The 21,323-nt window shown below is 41.8% G+C and overlaps 2 protein-coding genes and 1 long non-coding RNA gene across 4 annotated transcripts in view; 1 reads left to right on the top strand and 2 right to left on the bottom strand.

Annotated features, from left to right (window-relative positions):
• Positions 1-625: 625 nt before the first annotated feature.
• On the top strand, positions 626-16,157 carry LOC108878362 (glutamine--fructose-6-phosphate aminotransferase [isomerizing] 1). Its single transcript, XM_018668982.2, has 19 exons — positions 626-758; positions 2,772-2,879; positions 3,353-3,460; positions 3,597-3,722; positions 3,848-3,906; positions 3,998-4,132; positions 4,223-4,284; positions 4,368-4,447; positions 4,547-4,655; positions 4,818-4,981; positions 6,630-6,725; positions 7,196-7,293; positions 7,514-7,634; positions 8,028-8,185; positions 11,086-11,200; positions 11,656-11,783; positions 12,166-12,333; positions 12,904-13,065; positions 14,222-16,157. Exons 1-19 carry the CDS (start codon positions 752-754, stop codon positions 14,264-14,266), a joined length of 2,049 nt encoding a protein of 682 aa, XP_018524498.1. The 5' UTR covers positions 626-751; the 3' UTR covers positions 14,267-16,157.
• Positions 15,872-18,473, bottom strand: LOC108878366 (uncharacterized). Its single transcript, XR_001960221.2, has 2 exons — positions 16,986-18,473; positions 15,872-16,851 (listed from the first exon to the last, which is right to left on the bottom strand). It is a non-coding gene; the product is annotated as an uncharacterized LOC108878366 (long non-coding RNA).
• A 918-nt stretch (positions 18,474-19,391) lies between these two features.
• The window catches only part of LOC108878530 (anthrax toxin receptor 1), a 28,976-nt gene continuing 27,044 nt past the window's right edge, over positions 19,392-21,323 (bottom strand). For both annotated transcript variants that reach the window (XM_018669341.2, XM_018669343.2), the window contains one exon: positions 19,392-21,251. In XM_018669341.2, coding sequence (XP_018524857.1) covers positions 20,826-21,251 — 426 coding nt within the window. In that variant the 3' untranslated portion in view covers positions 19,392-20,825. The remainder of the gene's footprint in view (positions 21,252-21,323) is intronic.

Genomic DNA, 21,323 nt, shown 5'->3' with positions numbered 1-21,323 from the left:
TTCCTCTCTTTTTTATATGGAGTGACTTATTATTTAATATTGCGGAATCATGCTTTTTTCCAGGCCTGACAATTACCCTTCTAGATATCAGCAGTCAGCACTGCAGTATTAACTGTTTTTTTTATTAAGTATTTTTCCATATAGGGATATTGCTGTTATTTTTAGTTTATCAAAAATGTAATACTTGTCCGCCTGGATAAGCGTTTTTATTTTTTCTTTCTTTTCTTTTTTTTTTTTTTTTTTTTAGAAAACTTGAAGTAAATGGCTTATAGATTTAAATTTTTTTGGCCCACTAGTCGCGATTCTTAAAAGAGATGGTTTACTAGAGGTCTTGCATCCTGCTGTAGACAAGTATAATTGCATTTGTCTTTAGTTGACATTTTATCGCCTAAAATTATTTATCAATTAATCTAAGCTGTAAAGATTAACTGGTTACAGTCCTGCCCTGTTGTACCAGGTTGTGGCAGGGAAAACAGGCCTGCCATTGTGCGGTGATGTTGGTTTTAGCTGTGCTGGAGGGTTGCAGCAGGATCTGTAGTCTGTCCTACCCACGGATCTGCATCCTGATGCCACGTCAGGAGTGCCTGCGTCGGTAGGTGCACCCTGACCGACAGGCTTCTCGACCAATCAGAAGATGCCATGGAAGGAGGCGGTTGGTTCTGATTCGAAGAGACCGGAGGGGGGGACGAAGCTTATTTGACAGGCGTTCCCAGCTACCCGAGTAGCTGTAACTGGCAACCAAACTGAAGACATGTGTGGTGAGTACTGAATATATCCTACATTTATATTATTCCGTGGGAAATGTTTGTTATTCCCCAGGTACCAGAACAGCAAGTATGTCATATATGAAACACGGCTGGTATGGTTTGTTAATCCTGAAGGAAATCAATTGAAATTAGCTAGGGGTGGCTAACCTGAGTTAGCCAACATAAGCTGGTGTTGCTGATGCTGTTAGCCAGCTAAATATAAACCAGTAAATGTTTCATTTTCGTGTACATACGCTCTGTGTGATTTGTGGTCAAAAGTGTTAAACGGAAAGTGGATGTCTGGTATTAACGAAACAATTATTTCCTGTTCTCCTCCTGCTAATTCCGCACAGACAGCAAACGTGGATTTTGTGGTGACATTATACGCCCACCGCGTAACTTTCCACTAAACCTTTGTCACTCTGGTTTGTTGACCTAAATGTTTGGACTAGCTGTGAGCTAATATTGCTGTTATATTTTAGCTGGAGTCTTCCAGATACTTTCTGTGTCTAAAAATGTGATCGTGAAGGGTGAGAAACACTCGTGCATCGCTGCCACAGTGCACTAATGTTACCACACTCTAATTCAGAGAGATCCCGGAAAATAATGCCTTAGGTCGGTTTGGGAAATGTAGTTAAGAGGTTTCCCAGTATCGGTCACTGACCCATTTCTGTCTGTCTCTTCTCTTTTCTCACTTGTGACTGATAACTGATGCCTTTCTGTCTCCCATCACTGTCACTACAATCTCCGTGGGCATCAGTCACACCAAATAGACTAATTGGTAATCTCTGCCCCCACAATAAGATATAACTGTACAAAGGTTAATAGTTTCTCTTGTTGGTGGGTCTTGTGATTTTTGCCCCCTTGCTGTAGCACGTTTCCCTGGCGAGTTGCCCCCGACTGCTTCCCTCCATTCCCTGCTGTTCTCAATGGATGCTCTGTTGAATCAGACTTTCCTCTAACTCTGCATTTGCATTTACTTGTCAGTACTTAGTTGTGTAACAGGGCTGCATTTCATGCCTCCCCTTTAGCCAGTTAAGGTGACACTCCTTTCAGTGTGTGTTACTCATTGGATTAACAGTAATTTCCAAATACTTGCAGGAAGAACTGCTGATTATTGCTAAAATGCGTCAGATAAATGTGTAAATTCTTTATGTGGGCCTGTTATTGCACCAAAATAGTCTTAAAGTCTGTTGGGTAATCATACACAAATAAATCTTATTCTAATTGATGAAGTCATGTGCAGCCATAGCTACATATAAGTATCTTGAACAAAAACCAAACATCTTGGTTGAGATTTCTCTGGTATTACTTTGACAGTTACTCACCCCACCCCACCACACTCTTCCCTTGGGCAGGAGATATCAGGTCTATAGATAGACTCCATTGTCTCTAAACAGGTCCTGCTTGCTGTAACTAAGAGGAATTTTTGTGGTGCTGTCACTCCTCCCCTAAGACTGGTTTGTCTTGCATTACCTACCAGCTTTTGGACATTGAGCTCTTAACAATAGGGCCTTACATTGCAAAGTAATGCTTGTCCCACTTCAAGAAGGACATATTCATCACTCTGGTCATAAATGATCATATCAAGCCTTTGTTTTATAAACTCCTGTCCAAATGATTTTACTGAGACTGAGACTGAATAAAGAGTATTGTTTTACATGTATAGAGAGACCTAATAATGGTAAAACACAAATGATCTTATGTGATTTTTGTATACCTTGTGATATTGATTTCAGCCATGGCACCCAACTATAGTCTTAAAGTCTTAAATCCAAATGCAGCGATACACACTTATTCTGTTGACATTATATGTGCAGGGCTGCATTAAACCTTGAATGTCAAGCTGAATTCACAGACCTGTAGATGTACCTGTCTGACTGACATTTCAATCAACCTAAGCTTTCCACTGCATTTCTAAGCAGAGTGGAAAGTACAAAAAATGTATTATCATAGTATTATTGGCAGACTGAAATTCTTTGAGAGAAAACCGTTTGAGACTTGAATTTTTTTTCCTCTCTCCAGGAATCTTTGCCTATCTCAACTACCATGTGCCAAGGACTCGTCGTGAGATCCTTGAGATCCTCCTCAAAGGCCTGCGACGTCTGGAGTACAGAGGCTATGACTCAGCCGGTGAGAGCGATGGAAAAAGCCCATGTCACCAGCATGCTCTTGCTTGTTCATCAGGCCTTTTTCCTTCACTGTCCCCTCACTGTCTGCCTGATAATGCCACCAAGTTGCTGACAGTATTTACAGCGGGTCCCGTACAATATTAATGCAGAATAGGAATTGCCTTTATCAGTCACACTCGATGTTTTTCTAATGAGTTAGGAAATCGAAGCAAGACAATGTCCGCTGTGAATTATTTAGCAGCCATTATCATGTGGCTTGGTTAGACTTACTGTGCCATTAGGGAGCTAATTTACTACATGTTAAGTTCATTTGTATTTCTTGCTTATATAAAGAATTTTTGCACACATTCACTGAATGAGGTCCTGCTCTGACATTAGACCAGAAGCAGGGCATGACTTGTGAAATGGTAATAGTACCATAATACTTGTTTAACTTCTTGATACTTAAAAGTCTTATTTTTTTGGTGTTGTTAGGTGTGGGAATTGATGGGGGTAACGGCAAGGAGTGGGAGTCGAACGCCAAATCTATTCAACTGATCAAGCAGCGCGGAAAAGTGAAAGCTCTTGATGAGGAGATCCACAGTAAGCTGAGATGAAGTTTCCTTACTTGACAAGAATCAGTTATTAACAACTCAAGTCTTGATTTATCGTCTACTGTAGTAATGCAGCTGGGATGCTAAATATAGTCTCTGTTGGGTTGTGTTTGTTTGACCTTTAGAGCAGCAGGATATTGACCTGGATGTGGAGTTTGACGTTCACCTCGGCATTGCTCACACCCGCTGGGCTACCCACGGTGTACCAAGCCCAGTCAACAGCCATCCACATAGATCTGACAAGAGCAACGGTCAGTTGTGTTTAACACAGAGGGCTAACTCCACACAGCTAAATGTTTTACCTTGCATTCCACAACAGCTCAGCTCAAGTTGTCTTGATATCTTAAAGTTCATGACATGCCTCTCTGGTCTACAGAGTTCATTGTCATTCACAATGGAATTATCACCAACTACAAAGACCTGAGGAAATTCCTGGTGAGTAAATATCATTCTTGAATTATTCCAGACATCTTGTCATCACTCTTGACTTATAGATGGGACTTACACTCTCACTCCATCTCCACAGGAGAGCAAAGGCTATGAGTTTGAGTCAGAGACTGATACAGAGACCATTGCCAAGCTGGTGAAGTACATGTACGACAACCGGGAGAGTGATGACATCAGTTTTACTACGCTGGTGGAACAGGTGATCCAGCAGCTGGTAAGGACCTTCTCATGCACTTTGCTGCTCCTTATGTGATGAGTGGATAAAAGTGCCCTGTCTGATGTGTTTGTTCTTCCCATCTGCCAGGAAGGAGCTTTTGCCCTGGTCTTTAAGAGTGTCCACTACCCCGGAGAGGCAGTTGGCACAAGGTACACCACCACTTGATGCTGTCAAACTGTTGTTAGTTATTAAGATTAAAGTGTCACTGGCTCATTAAAATGTTGCTGTGCAGGAGAGGAAGTCCTCTGCTGATTGGAGTGAGGAGTGATCATAAGCTGTCCACAGATCACATTCCTGTGCTCTACCGCTCCTGTAAGTTTAAATTGAAGAATGTATGAAATGTCCGTTTCAATTTTTTCTACATGTGATTGCATAAGTGTAACTGAGGCCTACTTACTTTTTTCCCCTCAGCTGGTAAAGACAAGAAGAGCTGCAGTGCCCTGCCCAGGACAGGCCAGGACACCTGCCTGTTCCCTGTGGATGAGAAAGCTGTAGAGTACTACTTTGCCTCAGATGCAAGGTAAGCAGATACCTGTGTCTTTGTATCCACCTTTTCACAGATCCAAATTCTCTTTGAAACATGCAACCCATTTTCTCTCAGCTTTAAAAATGAAATGTCTGGCTTTTTTTTTTTTTGTTTGTTTTTTGTTGGGTTTTTTGTCCATCTCTCTGGCTACGACAGTGCAGTGATTGAGCACACAAACCGGGTGATCTTCCTGGAAGACGACGATGTGGCTGCTGTGATGGACGGCCGTTTGTCCATCCACAGAATAAAGCGCAGGGCCGGTGACTACCCAGCCCGCGCCATCCAGACCTTGCAGATGGAACTACAGCAGATCATGAAGGGTGAGTGGAGGGTCAGCCTTTGTTCTGTTCACATTTTCTCCACACCATAAATTACTCCAGGCCATTGTTGAAAATAAATCATTTGTATTCTACCTTGTAATTTTGTCCTGTACCCTGTAATTATTTTGTAAGTCTTAATGGGAGACTGGCTACTTATATAGCCTAACTGGCTTTTAACATCCAGCCCTGAGGCCGTCCTTGTTATCATCCAGGTAGTTACAGCCCTGCTGGATCCGTTGCATCCCCAGGGAAGCTGCTGTTATTAAAATGACCCCCAAGGCCTTTATCCCTCTCACCTTCCCTCTCTGTGCTTGAAGTGATGTGTAGTGCACTCAGTGTGTAGCAGGACTGTCAGGGATTCTGATTGGTGAGATTTGGAAGGTGCCAGTAGGTGGATTTTGTTATCTTTGGACAGAGCCAGGTTAGTTGTTTCCCCTATGTCTCCAGTCTTTGTCCTATGGTAAGTTAACCTACTGCTGGCTGTAGCTACATATTTGTTATACAGACCTGAGAATAGTGTCAATCTTCTCATCTAACTCAAGAAATGCATAAATGTATTTCCCAAAATGCCAAACTATTACTTTGAGGGGTTCGGGACTATGCTTTCATTGTTGATTCACCTGCCATATATTTTTTAATAAGCACAAATAAGTAGTGAAAATTCTTCCCAGAGCCTCAAGTAATGTCCTTAAATAGTTTGTTTAGTCTTACTGACAGCTCTAAAAAATATTTTAATTTACTATCCTATGTGGCTGAAACAAGCAGCCAAAATGACTGAAATTATTTATCAATGATCAGAATAGTTGCTGATTAATTGTCATTCAATCCACTTATTGATTTATTAACTCAACTGTGCATATCTAAAGGGGATCAAATGTATCATCCTGCTGTCTCCTTCATCTGGAGGTCTGAGTATAAAAAGGTGATATGGCTTGCACTGTTCACCCAGTATGGCTGTGAACACCCTTAAAGCTGAAAATCAGCACTTTCACCTCACTGTCTTTGTTTAATGTCAAATCCAATGTGCTGGGCTACAGAGCAACACAATGTAAAAAATGTGTCACTGCCACAATAACTTATTGATTATAAGTCTGTGAATGTTTTTTTTTTTTTTGTACTTTCTTCTCCTCCAACTGACTCTTCCTCAGTAATCCAGCAGAGGGCAGAGTTAAACTGATGCTGGCTGCTTTTGACATTCCTTTGTGGTCCTGTCATTACTCAGCCTCTCTCCTCTGTCTCAGTGTCTGGAGCCTTTCTGCTGAATAACCTAATTCACATTACCCAAATTGCTGTCAAAGGCAGGCCAAAGAGATATAAAACAAACTCTCGCATATGTCATTGTCACAGTTTGTAATTGATGGAAAAACACTCTCAATCTCCCCAATGTCTCATGTTTGTTTTCCTTCATTTAAGGGATGACCTGACACTGTGGCTATGAATTCTAAATCAAGCAACCAAAAAAAACAGTAACTCCCTACATTTCCATTGAAGCCTGATTATCAGTGAAACATTGGAATTTTTTTTTCTTGTTCCTCCATGAGCCTAATGTGGGTCAACAAGACTCTTCACAGACGACATTTACTTTTTTTTCTTCTTTTTTTTCTACTTGTTGGAATCGTTCCCCTGATTTCTGATCCTCCCACTACAGGCAACTACAGCTCCTTCATGCAGAAGGAGATCTTTGAGCAGCCAGAGTCTGTGGTTAACACCATGAGAGGGAGAGTCAACTTCGACAACAACACAGGTTAGACAGGTGTTTTATTAGTTTTCTCAGTGGAGCACTGATTTAATAATACCTGCAAAATGCACCGTTTTCCATTCTGTCCCCACCTCTTTCTTCATATTTTACATCTCAAATAGGGTGCAGTCACTCTTTTCCTTCATGCATTTTACTCAGACATATGCTCAGTTCAGCACATAGGAGCACACTAATTTCTTTCAGCTGCCTTCATACCACTACATGTCATAATAATCTTGAGTTTAAAACAAGGAGGACATAAGTCCACCTCCATTCTGTTATACTTACTCCTTTTGTGTGGTGCATTAATAAATTCAGCAGTTACTTACATGTAAAAAGAGCAGAACTTACAGAAATACCTTGTGAGTGATTGCTGTGTTAAAACATTCTTTCTCAGCAGTGTCACCCACTCTTTTAAATGAAGTGGAAAATAATGTAGCAAAGATGATTGATTAGCTGTTTGGTTTGCTTTTCAGTGACACTGGGTGGACTGAAGGACCACATCAAAGAGATCCAGAGGTGTCGCCGACTCATTCTAATTGCCTGTGGCACCAGCTACCATGCTGGAGTAGCAGTGAGTAGACACTTAAGAAATGCCTTTTTTTTTTTTTTTTACTTTGGTGTAAATTCACATCATGGAAAGGTGTCTGTCTCGCCATCCGTGTTGAGTCCATCAGACGAGTAGAAAATGTGAGGTCTGTATTGTGGACACAGGTGTGTGAGGTGTCAGCACATGTGCTGGACTGGTTCATTTTAACAGAATGATGCTAAGCAGTCCTCTGTTACTTTCCCAGACCCGCCAGGTCCTGGAGGAGCTGACCGAGTTGCCTGTCATGGTGGAGCTGGCCAGCGACTTCCTGGACAGGAACACACCCGTCTTCCGAGACGACGTCTGCTTCTTTATCAGCCAGTCAGGTGGGGAGGCTGGTGCCATCTGGACTTGATCTAGTGCACATTCCCCATTTGTCTTCCAGTTTCCATCTAGGGGAGCCACTCTGGATCTTCTTGATTTATCTCTTCTTGTGCACTGCTTAAGTTTTGAGTGTTAAGTCAAAGTTCTGCTGTACAGTTGGGTTTTCTGCACCAAAGGGCTCTGCTGTAGCCTTGTGTGATTTTTGTGTCACAGTTTTTTGTATGTGTGGTATGTCTGTGGTGGGCCTTGTGGTTTTTCTGTGAAGCTGTTTCAAATCTGAGTCCTGTATGGTGCAAAAGCAATTTCCGACTAAACTAATAAATCAGTTAAATTTTATTGTCAGCACTGTTACATTGCACAAACTGTTATGTTTTCTATTCCCGCCAATCCTCTAGGGGAGACTGCTGACAGCCTCATGGCCCTGCGCTACTGTAAGGAGAGAGGGGCTCTGACTGTGGGGGTCACCAACACAGTGGGCAGCTCCATCTCCAGGGAGACTGACTGTGGAGTCCACATCAACGCTGGGCCTGAGATTGGAGTAGCCAGTACCAAGGTAAGCCATGACAACTGCTAGCTCCGGTTAACTATCAGCTCTCACAAATTTCAAGGTCAGTGGGTGGCTCAGGGGTAGAGCTAGTCGCCCACTAATTGAAGGGGACAGTGGTTCATTCTCCGGCGCCTTCAGTCCACATGTTGAATTGTCCTTGGGCAAGATGCTGAACCCCAAATTGCTCCTGATGATGTACCATTGGTGTATATGTGTCAGTAAAGTCCTCTATGTGTAGCAAAAGCGCTGTATGAATGTGTGTGTGAATGGATAAATGTGATGTGTAGAGACTGGAAAAGTATTATATAAATGCTGTCCCATTTACCATGCTTCTACCACAACATACATTTATCACACATTATCTCATAGACCCTCAGTGATGGCAACAATGCCCTCGCTCATTACATCTGGAATATTTATAGTATGTCGTCATTCTGTCAGCAGCCAGACTAAGGGACTGGTCAGGTCTCATTAGTCACACAAATAAATGCATTTTCAGTTTGTTGTTACAGAAGTAAGCCTCCAGAGCAGGTTTTGTATTGGTCTGTATAACAGCTTAGTTAAAAGCTATTACTGGAATATAAATTCATACTGATACCAAAGACTGCTGGCATGGGTTTTTCAGATAAAGCATTAGTTTTGCACAAAATTTAATAAAACTTACTTCCTCCTGACCAGCCTGCTGCTATAAAATACATTTAAATGACTCTTGCTTGAAATTATGACAGTAACTCACAATAATTGAGACGTTCTGTTTTAATTAGAGCTGAAACAATTAGTTGATTAATTAAAAATTAATTGAAAATTTATTTTGTATTTTTTTTAATACACAATATGCCAAACATTCATTAATTGTAATTTTCTGGTTTTCTTAGTCTTAGTCATAGTCAAAAAAAGCTCCTAAGGCTGTTAGAAAATGCGATGTACATTTTAACAGTTTATAGACTAATAGACTAGCATTTTTTTTATTTTATTTTTTAGTTGGAGATCAAGTTTTAATTTATGCACACCTACCAATTGTTCAACCAATCACTGAAGAATGTTTTCCAATACAGTTTGACAAGACAGACCAGTTGGTGACAAATCAAGTGAATGTCAACAGCTACCAAGCCACACTTAACTTACATCCATCCATTTTTCTGTCATCACAGGCATTTGTTCTCCTGAGGCGCGTGAGAAACAAGAAAGATACTTTTTCTATAATTTGTTTGAACTGACCTTTGATACTGAGTTTGAAGCAACTGTACACCAATTTGTTGCATCATCTCATAAATGAACTCAACGCCCACTGACACAGAATGAAACCCAGATGAAAACTTCATTGCGAGTCTGGTCCAGCCTCTTGGAGACTGACATTTTCCTCTACACTGATCCCGCAGGGAGCTGAAGAAGCCTGATATTCTCATCTCAACTCATGTAAAGTCAGGATCCTTGCCCCCCCCCCCCCCCCCCCCTGCTTTCTCAAAAACCAAAAGGATTTGCCAGTTTGGAGAGAGAAATAGTGAAGCCCTGGCCCCAGCTAGTGAGCATAGAGAGAGCGGGAGAGAGTGGAGCAGGTCCCTCCCTGGCCCAGCCCTTGGGCTTGGCTCAGCGACTCTTGGGCTGCTCCAAAGCCCCAGAGCACGCCTCAGAGACGCCATCATTTACTGCTTGGCTGGCTGGGCCACACACCCACACCCAGCTCAACCAAATGCTGCACAACCTAGCTCATGAAATCACTGGAGAACATGTATCGCGCCCAGCTGCTAAATTACTCCAAATTCATTTACTTGGCCTTTATTTTTTTCTGTTTCATGCTAGTTTCAGGTTTTTCTTTTTTGTAACCTGGAAAAAAGGAAGAGCGCTTTTTCCAGTTCATTTGGTCACATTCAAGATTTATGGAATAATTTGGGACTTAAGACAAAATACTTTGCTATCAGAAGGCAATTCCTGCTGGCACATCAACTGACAGTAAATTGAAGAAGCCTGCCTTTTCAAATTACATACCACTGTCCCTTGGGAATTAACAGGGTTACAAAGTTTGTTTTCCAGCCCAGAGGTTCTTTGGTTTGCAAGAAGTTTGTTCATGTTTCAGCCATTTCAGCTGCATGCAAAGTTGGTCATCATTGTAGGGAAACAGTTGGCTTGTTCTGCATGAAAAACACTGAAGTTGGTGACATGAGCACAGAAAAACAGAGTTTGCTATGTGGATTAAATATGTTGCCACATCTGAGCCGACAGCACGGACTGTCAGAGTTCTGTCAGGGACTGTGGCTAGCGTGCTGTCAGGGTGTAAGAAAAAAAACAGTGTAAAGGTTTTACAGCTCTTTTCTTGGCCTCAGACACTGGCATTTCTGAGTCCGGAGGGTCCCGTCAAATGACTTGGCTTTGTTCAAACACTGGTTAAATCTCCCAAATGGGCATGGAAGGCCTCCAAACGTGTGAGAGAGAGAGCAAGAGCAAGAGAGTGGGCGGTGATGACGACAGGCATCGAGTCTCAGATGTGCTGACGTTGTGAGCAGTGACATTTCCAGAATGGTCAGAGTATGCTCTCTGTTGTGATATTGCGTGTGTGTGTTTGCCAGGTTTTCCAGGATGAGCAGCAGTAGTTTGACTGAGCTCGACTGCATGCATTGTAATGCTGCTTGTTTTGTACTAAAATCTACCTCTTCTTTCCTCTTTCATCTGGTCTAAATTATTATTAGAGAGGCTAAAGTCAGGATCAGGTTGCTGCTCCTTGGTTTCAGTATTGTGCTGCAAAACAGGGGAACTACTTTCCCTTTAGTAATCAGGTCACCACAAGCAATATTGCAATGCCCAGGAAATAAAATGAAAAAAGCTGAACCAGGAACTGCACAGCTCTGCCTCTCAACATTATGTGACATTAGTAACACATACACTTTGCTTTTTTTTTTTTTGCTCCGCAGGCCTACACCAGTCAGTTTGTGGCCCTGATCATGTTTGCGCTCTTGATGTGCGATGACAGGATTTCCATGCAGCCCAGACGCCGTGAGATAATCCAGGGCCTGAGAGTGCTTCCAGGTAAATCAAGCCCCGAGTGTATCTGCAGCCAAGGAAATCCTGATCACATGTGAGATTAAAATATGTATGGATGGAAAAACGACTCTCTGAGCAAAGATCAAGCACACCCAAAGCCTGCCTCATTTTTGTTGTTTGTTCAAACAATCCTCTTTGGAAGAGGAGGCTAAGTGATGAGAGAGAGATCAGAAGAAGAAAGGGCAAGAGGAGGAGGGAGGACTAGCCTGCTGGCTGGAAGCCCTTGCATGCTGCTCTGGATCTAAAGCATATGATGGCATGTCCTCAATGTTAAACTAATGAAGAATGTCTGGCCACTCTGCCGCTCCCTGCCCAACATTACGAGCCGGCTCAATCCAGGGTCTAGCATGTGCAGCAGCAGCGTGTTTACACAGTATCTTTGTAAGATTACACATAGTTGTTTTAAGCTTATATCTGCTTTTCCTTTCTGCCTGTGTCAGATCTGATTAAGGAGGTCCTCAGTTTGGATGATGAGATCCAGAAGTTGGCGACAGAGCTGTACCAGCAGAAGAGCGTGCTGATCATGGGCAGAGGCTACCATTACGCTACCTGCCTGGAAGGAGCACTGGTGAGCAACACAACCTTCTTCTGATATTTTTCACTATTTTATACATTAAGTGTCTCTGGAGGGCCTCATAAAAGTAATAACAGACTGCAGGAAATGCCTGCCAAAAAGGTTGGCTTTCTGTAGTGAAGTATTTTGCCATTTAATTATTGTTAATTATTGTGATTTATTTTGTTATTTAATTATTATGTTATTTAATAGTCTCTGACAGTACATCTCACTCTATACACAGTCTGTGTTCTCATTCCTCCACTAAATACTAAAATAATGAGCAAAACAGTTCCAAGTCTTGAGGTGGACAGAGATTTTATGATTTCAAATGTAATCCATAATGACTACAGCATAAGCTTTTCTTAACCTGTGGGTGTTTGTTCGTCTTGTGTAGAAAATCAAGGAGATTACATACATGCACTCGGAAGGCATCCTGGCCGGAGAGCTGAAACACGGTCCCCTGGCCCTGGTGGACAAACTCATGCCAGTCATTATGATCATCATGAGAGACCACACCTACACCAAATGTCAGAACGCCTTGCAGCAAGTCGTTGCCCGCCAGGTGAGGCCTACACACACACACACTCACACACCAAATAATCAAAATGATGCAGTCTTAAATATCCTGTTTCAGCGCCAAACCCAAGTCATCAACCCTGCATCTTGTTCATTGACTCACTGAAATGCTCGGGAAACACACACTGTTGCAATGAAAAAAATCACAATGTGAAAACTGACGTAGTTAACTCATTTAAATTTTGACTGTACTTGTAAGTTTTCCCTTTTTGTAGCGCTGTGAACCACAACATGTAAAGTTCAAACATCTGAAATATTGGGTGACCACGGCATATTTTGCATGTTAGGTTAATTTTCACAGTGCTGTCTGTGCCACACCTGTGATCCTTCACCTCAGTAAATACAAGGGAGGGGTAGGTTCAGCATGACATCATTGCTGTCAGTAATCTGCAGCAGATGTGGGACTAAGAGGTGTGAAAGTCAACTGAGAATGGGGGGGGGGTCATTGTCAGTTTTTTTTTTTTGACTTGTATCCCGCTTTAGGACCACATAAAGATGCTGGAAGATGATGTACTTGACATTTAATCCTTTAGATTTTTCTTTTTTTTTCCCACAGGGCCGTCCTATTGTGATCTGTGACAAAGACGATTACGAAACCATCAAGAATTCCAGCCGCACCATCAAAGTGCCTCACTGTGTGGACTGCCTGCAGGGCATTCTGAGCGTCATCCCTCTGCAGCTGCTGTCCTTCCACCTGGCTGTCCTCCGAGGTTACGACGTAAGTAACGTCACTTCAGGCTCAGAGGGAACTGATAATCCAGTGTTTTGCTAGTTGAGACTCATTTCCTAAACAACCACAGCACAAAAAAGCAGTATAATGTTGGTTTCTTAAGCCCCACATCTCCACCATTTTCACCTGCAGCCACTGTAACTAAAACCTTTCAGCCAGTGTTTACATATGCTGTTCACTGTGGAAAATTAAGCTGAAATAAGAGTATGCAAGTGAGGAATTTTGAAGTTAAAGATGCTGCTCTTCATCCTAATCGATGAAGAGCAGCATCATACACTCACACTGTTATTGTAAGCTCAGTGTCCTTGATTGTGTTTATATGAGCAGGTCATAGTATTCCTCAATCGCTTAAACAAGTAACCAAATTTTTAGTCAAAGCAAGTAAACATCCTAAGAGCAAAATCATCATAAATCAGAACACTATGGTGAAGATGATACTCTGAAAGTGAGGTTAGCTGCCACACTGTAAATATTACAATTACATGTAAATACATCTGTCTATGCACAAATTTGGACTGGTCATTTGTTCATTATTAATGGTAACAAAAAAAATGTCGACATAGAGCACCAGCTATTACTGTCGGCTGTGTTATTGATATTATTGTGTCTTTCCGCAATTTTAGAGGCAGCTCACTGTTTAAACAGGATTGGGCTGGCTGTCGCGTATGTGTACTTCATTGGCTTTGCTGTATTTCAGGATGTCAGGGGTCAAAGTAAACAGCTTAACTGAAGTACGGCATGCAAATACAGCTGATGTTGATGCAGCTTTTTAAAGCACTTCACTTCAGAGGGATGTCCTGACAGTGCAGCCCAGTTAACTCTTGTTTTTGTGTCAATGAGTGCTCTCCACCATGCCAAGTTGTGCTGCTGTTCTGACAGAGAAGCAAACATTTGTGTGCACACAATCCCTTCACACGCCCACCCTGCTTTTTTTTCTTTCTTTTTTTTTAAAGTTTGTCCAAGTATCTGGCTGAGGATTTGGGAATCATAAGAGCAGTCTTGTCAAGCTGCCATATCACTGGATCACACATTAAAGACTTTGACAGTAGCATTTAGTTGACAGCAGAATCCCTGTGTTTCTTATTGTCCATTCATATGGCTGTGTTTTGTCATATTGTAAATGACCTCTTCTATTTAAATACAGGTGGACTGTCCAAGAAACCTGGCCAAGTCTGTGACAGTAGAGTGAACCGCACCATTCATCACCTAACAACAAAAGCCTGGCAGACGCATATTCAAACACAGACGGCGAGGGAGCGTCTGAACAGAAACCAAGAGAAGACGATGTCGCATTTTTGTGTCTCGTGTCACGGTTTTTTTTAAATGCAATCTTTCTCTCAACAGTCGTGTATCTCACTGTTGCATATTATCTGTATCTCACTGTCTATTTTCTCAGAAACCTTAATCATTATTGTTACATCATTGTTAGAGAAGCTGTCTTTGGTCCGTGGTGGCAGGGTCTGGGCTGGCGCTGGTGTATCTTCATCACTCTTTTTGGATTTGTGAACCTGTAGCAACTGACCCATTCATGCTGAAAACATGTGAGCGAGCCCCTCATGTTTATTTGCCCTGATTGGTCTCTCTGGGAGCTGATGTTGAAGTTGCTGACTGACAGAAGTTAGGTTTTAAAGACCTTTTTACTGGCTTTTTTTTTTCTTTAGTGCAATAATTTGTAGTTCAGTTGGAATATTTTTCTTTGGCAGCTAATCATTTGAAGTGTCTTTACTCCACAGTTGAAGTAAATGACAGTCTTAAATCATTCCAAGCCACTGGTCATCGCTTCTTCATAATTACAGCGGAGTTTGCCAGTTTTGACTCATTTTCTTTCTTGGACTTTGTTCTGAGGAAGCACAGCTTACTGCAGGACCAGCATCACACTGTAAGTCAGATCACAGAAAAGCTTATGAATACACTACTGTGTAAAAAATATTCTTGGGTAGATTACAAAAGCTTGTTCTTTGTATAAACCTTGTGTTTCAGATTTCAAACTCTGGTTTTGGTCCACTCTGTTAGTGAGCAAAAGCTTTGTGTAGCAAGTTACCTACACCAGAGTGAGGTTTTATTTTGTTACCATGCACTGTTTCTGCTTTCACTATTTTCTGCACATGATACTCTCACTGTAAAGCTCTGTGCCCAATTTAGTGTTTCATTTTTGTACCTCTGTTGCTTAACTGCTCGAAAGAGAGACCTTATTGTTGATTTCTGGTCTCCAGTTTGCACTTAATTCCAAAACTGAACTCGTTCCAGTGAGATGAAGTTACTAACCTGAAGTTCACCCACTTGCCAGCCCATGCCCTGCCACCATGACTGCTGCAACATGGGACCATTTGTAGCTATGATTCTTTTGTCATTTGTTTGGTTTTCTTAAAAAAGGATTTTATATTACTGAAGTTACTCTTTGATTTGAAATGTGAATGTTACTGTCATTTGAGATGTCCTGTCAAACCAAAAACCTGTACAATGGCTTTGGCAGTTGTAAACCAAAACATATATATTTTATATGTTCATCTTATGTTGTTTTTGTAGCCAAACATGTACTAATGCTGGCAGATTGTGTGGTGTGAAGACACTTAGAGGCCTAAAGGGGGCATATACACAGTTACATGGCAGTAGTGTAGATGTTTACTTAGTAGAAAGTGAGATGCCAGCTCTGTGTGTGATCCCAAATGTCTTTTGTTTCAGAAGCCAAGGAGAGAGTGATGTACACACACAGTTGTGTAGTCAAGAAATAGGAGCTGCTTTTTTGTTTTTTTTAATCCATCACATATTTTAGGTTTAAAGGTATTTATCTTGCTTTTGCAATCAAGCCTTAACTTGGATTTTTTTTTTTTTTTTGCATTTCGTTTCTCCAACATTGAGCTTTTCCTGAGCCAGTTGATGGGGTTTGAAAACTGGACAATGTTGTTACAGGTACTTTTGTAACTCACATACATAAGCAGAATTTGATTTCTCGACTTGAAGCATTGATTAAAGAAGGATGCTGCACCGAATCCTTGCAACATCTGTTAGAAGCTGATGGGTTACTGAGGGAGTGGGGCACTATTTATTAGTGGAACTGATGCAATAAAGTGTCAAGTATTTCTCGTTTTAAGTGTCTGAGGTCACTTGATGAGAAGGTGGACCCATGCATCCGAAAATGTTGACAATGATGTCAACTGTTGTGTTTGATTAGACTGGTCGGCAAATATTTCACAATTATTTTATTAAAATAAAAACAGGCAATATAAATCTAGAAATCACTGACTTACATTTGGAATAATGTTAAATTTCATGTACATTATATACAAAGAGTTCAGGCACAGGAGGCGTTCAGGGGCTGCTTAGAGAGATGACAGATCCCAAACAATGCCAAGTGCCTGTGTGGAGTAACTGGTCACTGACTGTAAGGTGAGCAGTATTGGTTTGATACATCCACATGAAGTCATAATGGTGGAGACAGTGAGTCTGAAGTTCTTGCACAGAGCTGACAGGCCTGATAGTGCCACATGGGTGAGGGCCAAGGTGGTCACGCAAACAGACAATGAACATTTGCAGAGCACAGGCATGGCATGCAGCACTGACTGGGCGAACTTTAACCAATTCACAACTCTCTCTCCTCCACAGAACAGGAGAGGAGAGCAGCTGTTGTTTCCGATGGTCTGTGATGAAGGCCAGGTGGAGCAGCAGAAGCGTCCGCGTCGCTCCAGCTCCTCTCGTGAGAAGAGCACACCCGCCAGCGTCAGACTGAGGAAGGTATTCAGCCTCAACATGGCTGACAGGTAAAAAGTTAGGCTGCTGGTGAAAGCGAGTGCAGTTTTCAGAAGGATTTCATTGCACTGACTGACCACAACAATGGCTTCACATGCAACTGCAGAGTAATTACAGAAGACAGCCATGGCTCTAAACAAAGACAGTCTCCATTCTCCTACCATGGGGAGCATTGTGGGTAGGTTTTCATATAAAAGGAGCATCATGTGAAGCATTTCAGGTAACATCCTCTGTGCAGGAGCAGCCAGGTCATCAAAACCAAAGCACCACAGTAGCTCTAGTCAAGGTGTGTGAGTGTGATTAAATAACCATTAACAGGTGCTGTGACCTTAATTGACGCAGCTGCACAATGTGAATAGTTTATGTGAATAGTTTTGGCAACTAAATCATGACCCACACTGAAGCGAGTGGATTTTCTGTGGGCTGTGGTGAATCACAGGTGTAAGCAGTAATATTAACAATGGTTCCACTGGATTTAAGTACGCCATGTCAGTGAGCCACCACACACAAAACCAGGAGCCAAATAAATTAAGCAAACTAGCATACATTATGTAATTTTGTAAGGTTTTTAACCAGTAGATTCATTAATATTGAAGACACTTTACAGTAGAGTCAGTGAGAGATCAGGTAGGATATTTAGAGGATATTAATATTAAATGTGTGTTTAAGTGTAAGTTGTCTTGCAATCCTATATTGTTATGAATTTGACCTCTGGTCAGTAACTGACAAATGAATCAATATTTTTAGCACAAAATACAGTGCTACTGGAAGGCATGGGCGGATAATTAGATAATGGCCCACTGGACACAGACATGTAAAAGCCCCTACCCCCGCCCTACGTAGGAGCAAGACACCCAAACTGAGAGAGACACAAAACAACTTCAGATGACACGTCTTTAAGTTTTGCATCTCAAAACACAGAATGCATTCTGCATTTGTCATAGCTCTGAGCCTCTGTGGTCACTTGACTGCCAAGAAATGTTAACAGTCACATCAAACAGAGGCCCCTGGGCGTGTGCCCCGTCAGCTCATTCAGTAATCTCTCCATGCTGGAGGGTTTTTCTCAACAAACTTTATCACAATATTTTTCTTTAATTGGGAATACATTCCATGCTATAAAGTTTTTCATAAGGAAAATTTCATTTTGGCCACAACAACACAACACTTCTGATTGAAGGGAATTTGTATTTCCATTGTGCGAAGCTGGTAAAATGAATATGTTTTCCTTTTATGGTACTCTTTGAGTATCATGTACTCTATGATACTCTTTGAATATGTACATTTCATTATTATATAATCACCTCATGTCATGAATTCAAACATCTCACCGATATTAGGAAACTTTCTGTTGAATCGTACTTGTCACCTGGGCCCCTACACAGATAACTGATGTAGCGTAACAAAGCTGGAAACAACTACTGGCAAGAAATTTCTATCTATCTATAACTAGCTACAAAAACACAGAATGGACCAAAGTAAATACTGTGACATCCTGCCTCTTAAAGAAACATTTGCACTAAGCAGAGAAGTGGTCTAAAGGCTCACAAGGAACTAAAATTGTTGATATAATCTTAACAGCATTCAGTGTTTATTGTATTTTAAAATGAGGCTGAAAGCTTGAAACTGCAACAAAGCCATAGTCTTTTTGCTGACAAAGACTCTAGAATAAATACAATAACCCATCAATTAGGAATTATGTCTGATTTTAAAGTTTCACAGTGTCTATAGTTGTTGATTTTTTTATAATATAAGAGAAGTCTGGGTAGTTGTTATGTGTTTTGACCTGTTTATATATGTACATGTTAGACATCTGTGCTGTAATGGTTCAAATGCACTGAAAACAGCCCAAATACAAAATGTCTTTGCATCTTGTCAACTTCAAATGCCAGAGGAAAGCTTCTTAATCAAAGTCACTGTCTTTGAGACACCCAGAAGCTGGAGCTTATTGTCCCACTCTGTCCTATGTCCGCTGTCCCCAAATTATGTCGCAAACGATTAGCACCAGCATGCCTTTCCTGCAGACTGTCCACATTTCCTGAGGATTAGATGGTGTCTAATATTTTCCAAGATAGCTCGCTCCATTCGTGCGTGTGACATAATGCAGCTTATGAACATCTGGAATCAGTTAGCCATGCTCTGCATATTCTTTTCTCCTTTTTCCCCCGATCACAGGGAGTGAGTGAGGTGCTCTGTGTGTTTTTTTGCAAGCAGCCACTCTCCACTGTGTGAACCCAATGATCCCAGTGGCAATATCAGTTGTCTGACTGGACTGAATAGAAGTTGTACTTTCAACCTGAGAGTTACAGAATATCTTTATATCTTAACACACTGGAGAAAAAGTAGCATGTGGGAGATATTCTGCAGAGTTAGGAAATGGAGGAAGCATTGTGCATAGAAAGCCACTGAAATATGAGAGTAAACCCATAAAGTCTTTGTTGGTTTTTGTTGAAGACTTGATGTAACAAACTACTACTCAGTGGCTGTTTTCAGCTTGTCAGGAGGTAAATCCCAGTGGTTTACAAGTCAGTGGTTGTATTTGAAGAAAAATACAAAAAACAGAGACCAAATTTATACATTTGAATTCTTTACTTTCAATGAAACAGACATAGGTGTCTACAGACTGTATTGATGGAAAGTTACATACAATCTTTCTGATTGCTAAAGATGGCCTTGCAATCTGCTTTGCATTTTGCTGAGACCTCTCTGATCACCATCAAAGAACAGCTCCATATTAACCCCTCCTTTAATCTAAACCAAACTTTATATGACCCATGAAACAGCATGCTTTTATCGTGATCCAAGCTTTAAGGAACTGAAAGCACCTTGTGCATTAAAAAAAATAGATAATTTTGTTAAAGATGATGAAACTGGCAACTGACTCAGGTTAGTCTACTTAGGGACTGGCTGTCACGAATACATATAGTACACTAGTCCCTCTTTCTCTCTTTCTTTTCAACACACACACACGCACACACACATGCATACACAGATATCTGAGCACACATGGTTATATCAAAATGATTATTTACATAAAACCCAGCTTTCGCAAGAGGCCATGGCTGGATGAGCGAGACGATGTGCAAAGCTTTTTCCCTGATTCTGACGTATTTTTGTCCACATCTTGATAGATAGAGCATACGCAGCTGTAGCAATGATTGCAGTCATCTTGGTTGTAGCAAACAGGACTAGTTTGGTGTCTAAATCCTGGTTTGTCGTTTACTCTGATGTGCACAAAAAATAGGCCAGCTATGAGTCACATTAGGCTGGTTTAATACGGTGTGGACGTCAAAAATTGCAAGAGCAAGTTCAGATATGTTGCGTTGCCGTTCAGTATGCTTATTGTACATGTGTTTATGAGCAATGATTGTTTTTCTAACCGCAAAAAAAAATTCAACTCAGGAAATGTGGTCTATTCAACAAAAAAGTACAAATAATTCAAACACTACTGCATGCAATTGCCCAACATTCAAGAATACAAAAAACAGGATGTTTCGGATCCCTCTAATCATCTTTTATCGGTTATCAGGAAAGATAGGAATGTACATAGGCACATATTTTAGTGTTATGATCATTCTGAACATGACTTAGGTCCTTGTTGAGGGCCAATGTACAGAGCTGGTTAGGATTCATCCAATCTTGTGTGCTCATGGAGGGGACATTGGGGCCTGAGGCAGCTCAGAGGATCACAGAGGCAAATGTTTTTGAGCTGGCCTGAATGACCTCATTTACAGGGAACGTCTGTGTAATTCAAGCATCAGAGCAATTGCACTGTTGGGCTAGATGTGTACAAAAGTCACTGTAGACAAATAGCTGAAAACAAGTCCTCACTTCTCCTCTTCACAAGGCAGAAAGGCCACAGCCCGCTAAGCGTGGCACAAGGCGCTCACATGTCCTTGCTTGCAGGTACAATCAAGGATGGTCATGTGCTGATCGCTGGTGGGACTCCGTGTTGCCTATTTTTCCAAACTTGTGGGACTCTCTCTCTGTCTCCTGCCAGAGCTTTACAGACTAGGGCGAGGCGGTGGGCGTGCAGGTGGAGGGGCTCGCCCGGGAGGAGGCCCCTGTGGAGGAGGAGGCAGGGAGCCAGTTGGGGAGGTGGAGGGTGGAGGGGTGGGTGGGAGCGCTGGCGGGGTAGGTATGTGCAGAGTAGTTGGAGGAAGAGCCCTGTTGGGCGGTGGCGTGTAAGGGGGAGGAGTGATGGGAGGGGAGGGAGTGGTGGAGGTGGGAGGAGGCGTGGGAGGCAGTGGTGGAGAGGTGGAGGAGGAGAAAGACGGAGATGAAGGAAGGCTGCTGGGGGTTGGTGGGAGGATACCCTGCGGTGGAGGTGGACTCTTGCTAGAGGGGTTGTAGATGGGAGATGGATGGTGGTTGTAGTGTGGGTAGCGAGGAGAGGGAGACTTAATGCGGGTGAAGTTCATGCATCTGCCCTGAAATTTAAAAACAGACCAGATTTAGAGTGATAATAAATAAACAACATAGTGTATGGGCAATTGAAATGT

This window comes from Lates calcarifer, linkage group LG13 (genome assembly GCF_001640805.2).
Source record: "Lates calcarifer isolate ASB-BC8 linkage group LG13, TLL_Latcal_v3, whole genome shotgun sequence".
Taxonomy (NCBI): domain Eukaryota; kingdom Metazoa; phylum Chordata; class Actinopteri; family Centropomidae; genus Lates; species Lates calcarifer.
Note: the sequence above shows the minus strand (reverse complement) of the source record. Positions and strands in the feature narration are given on the sequence as shown.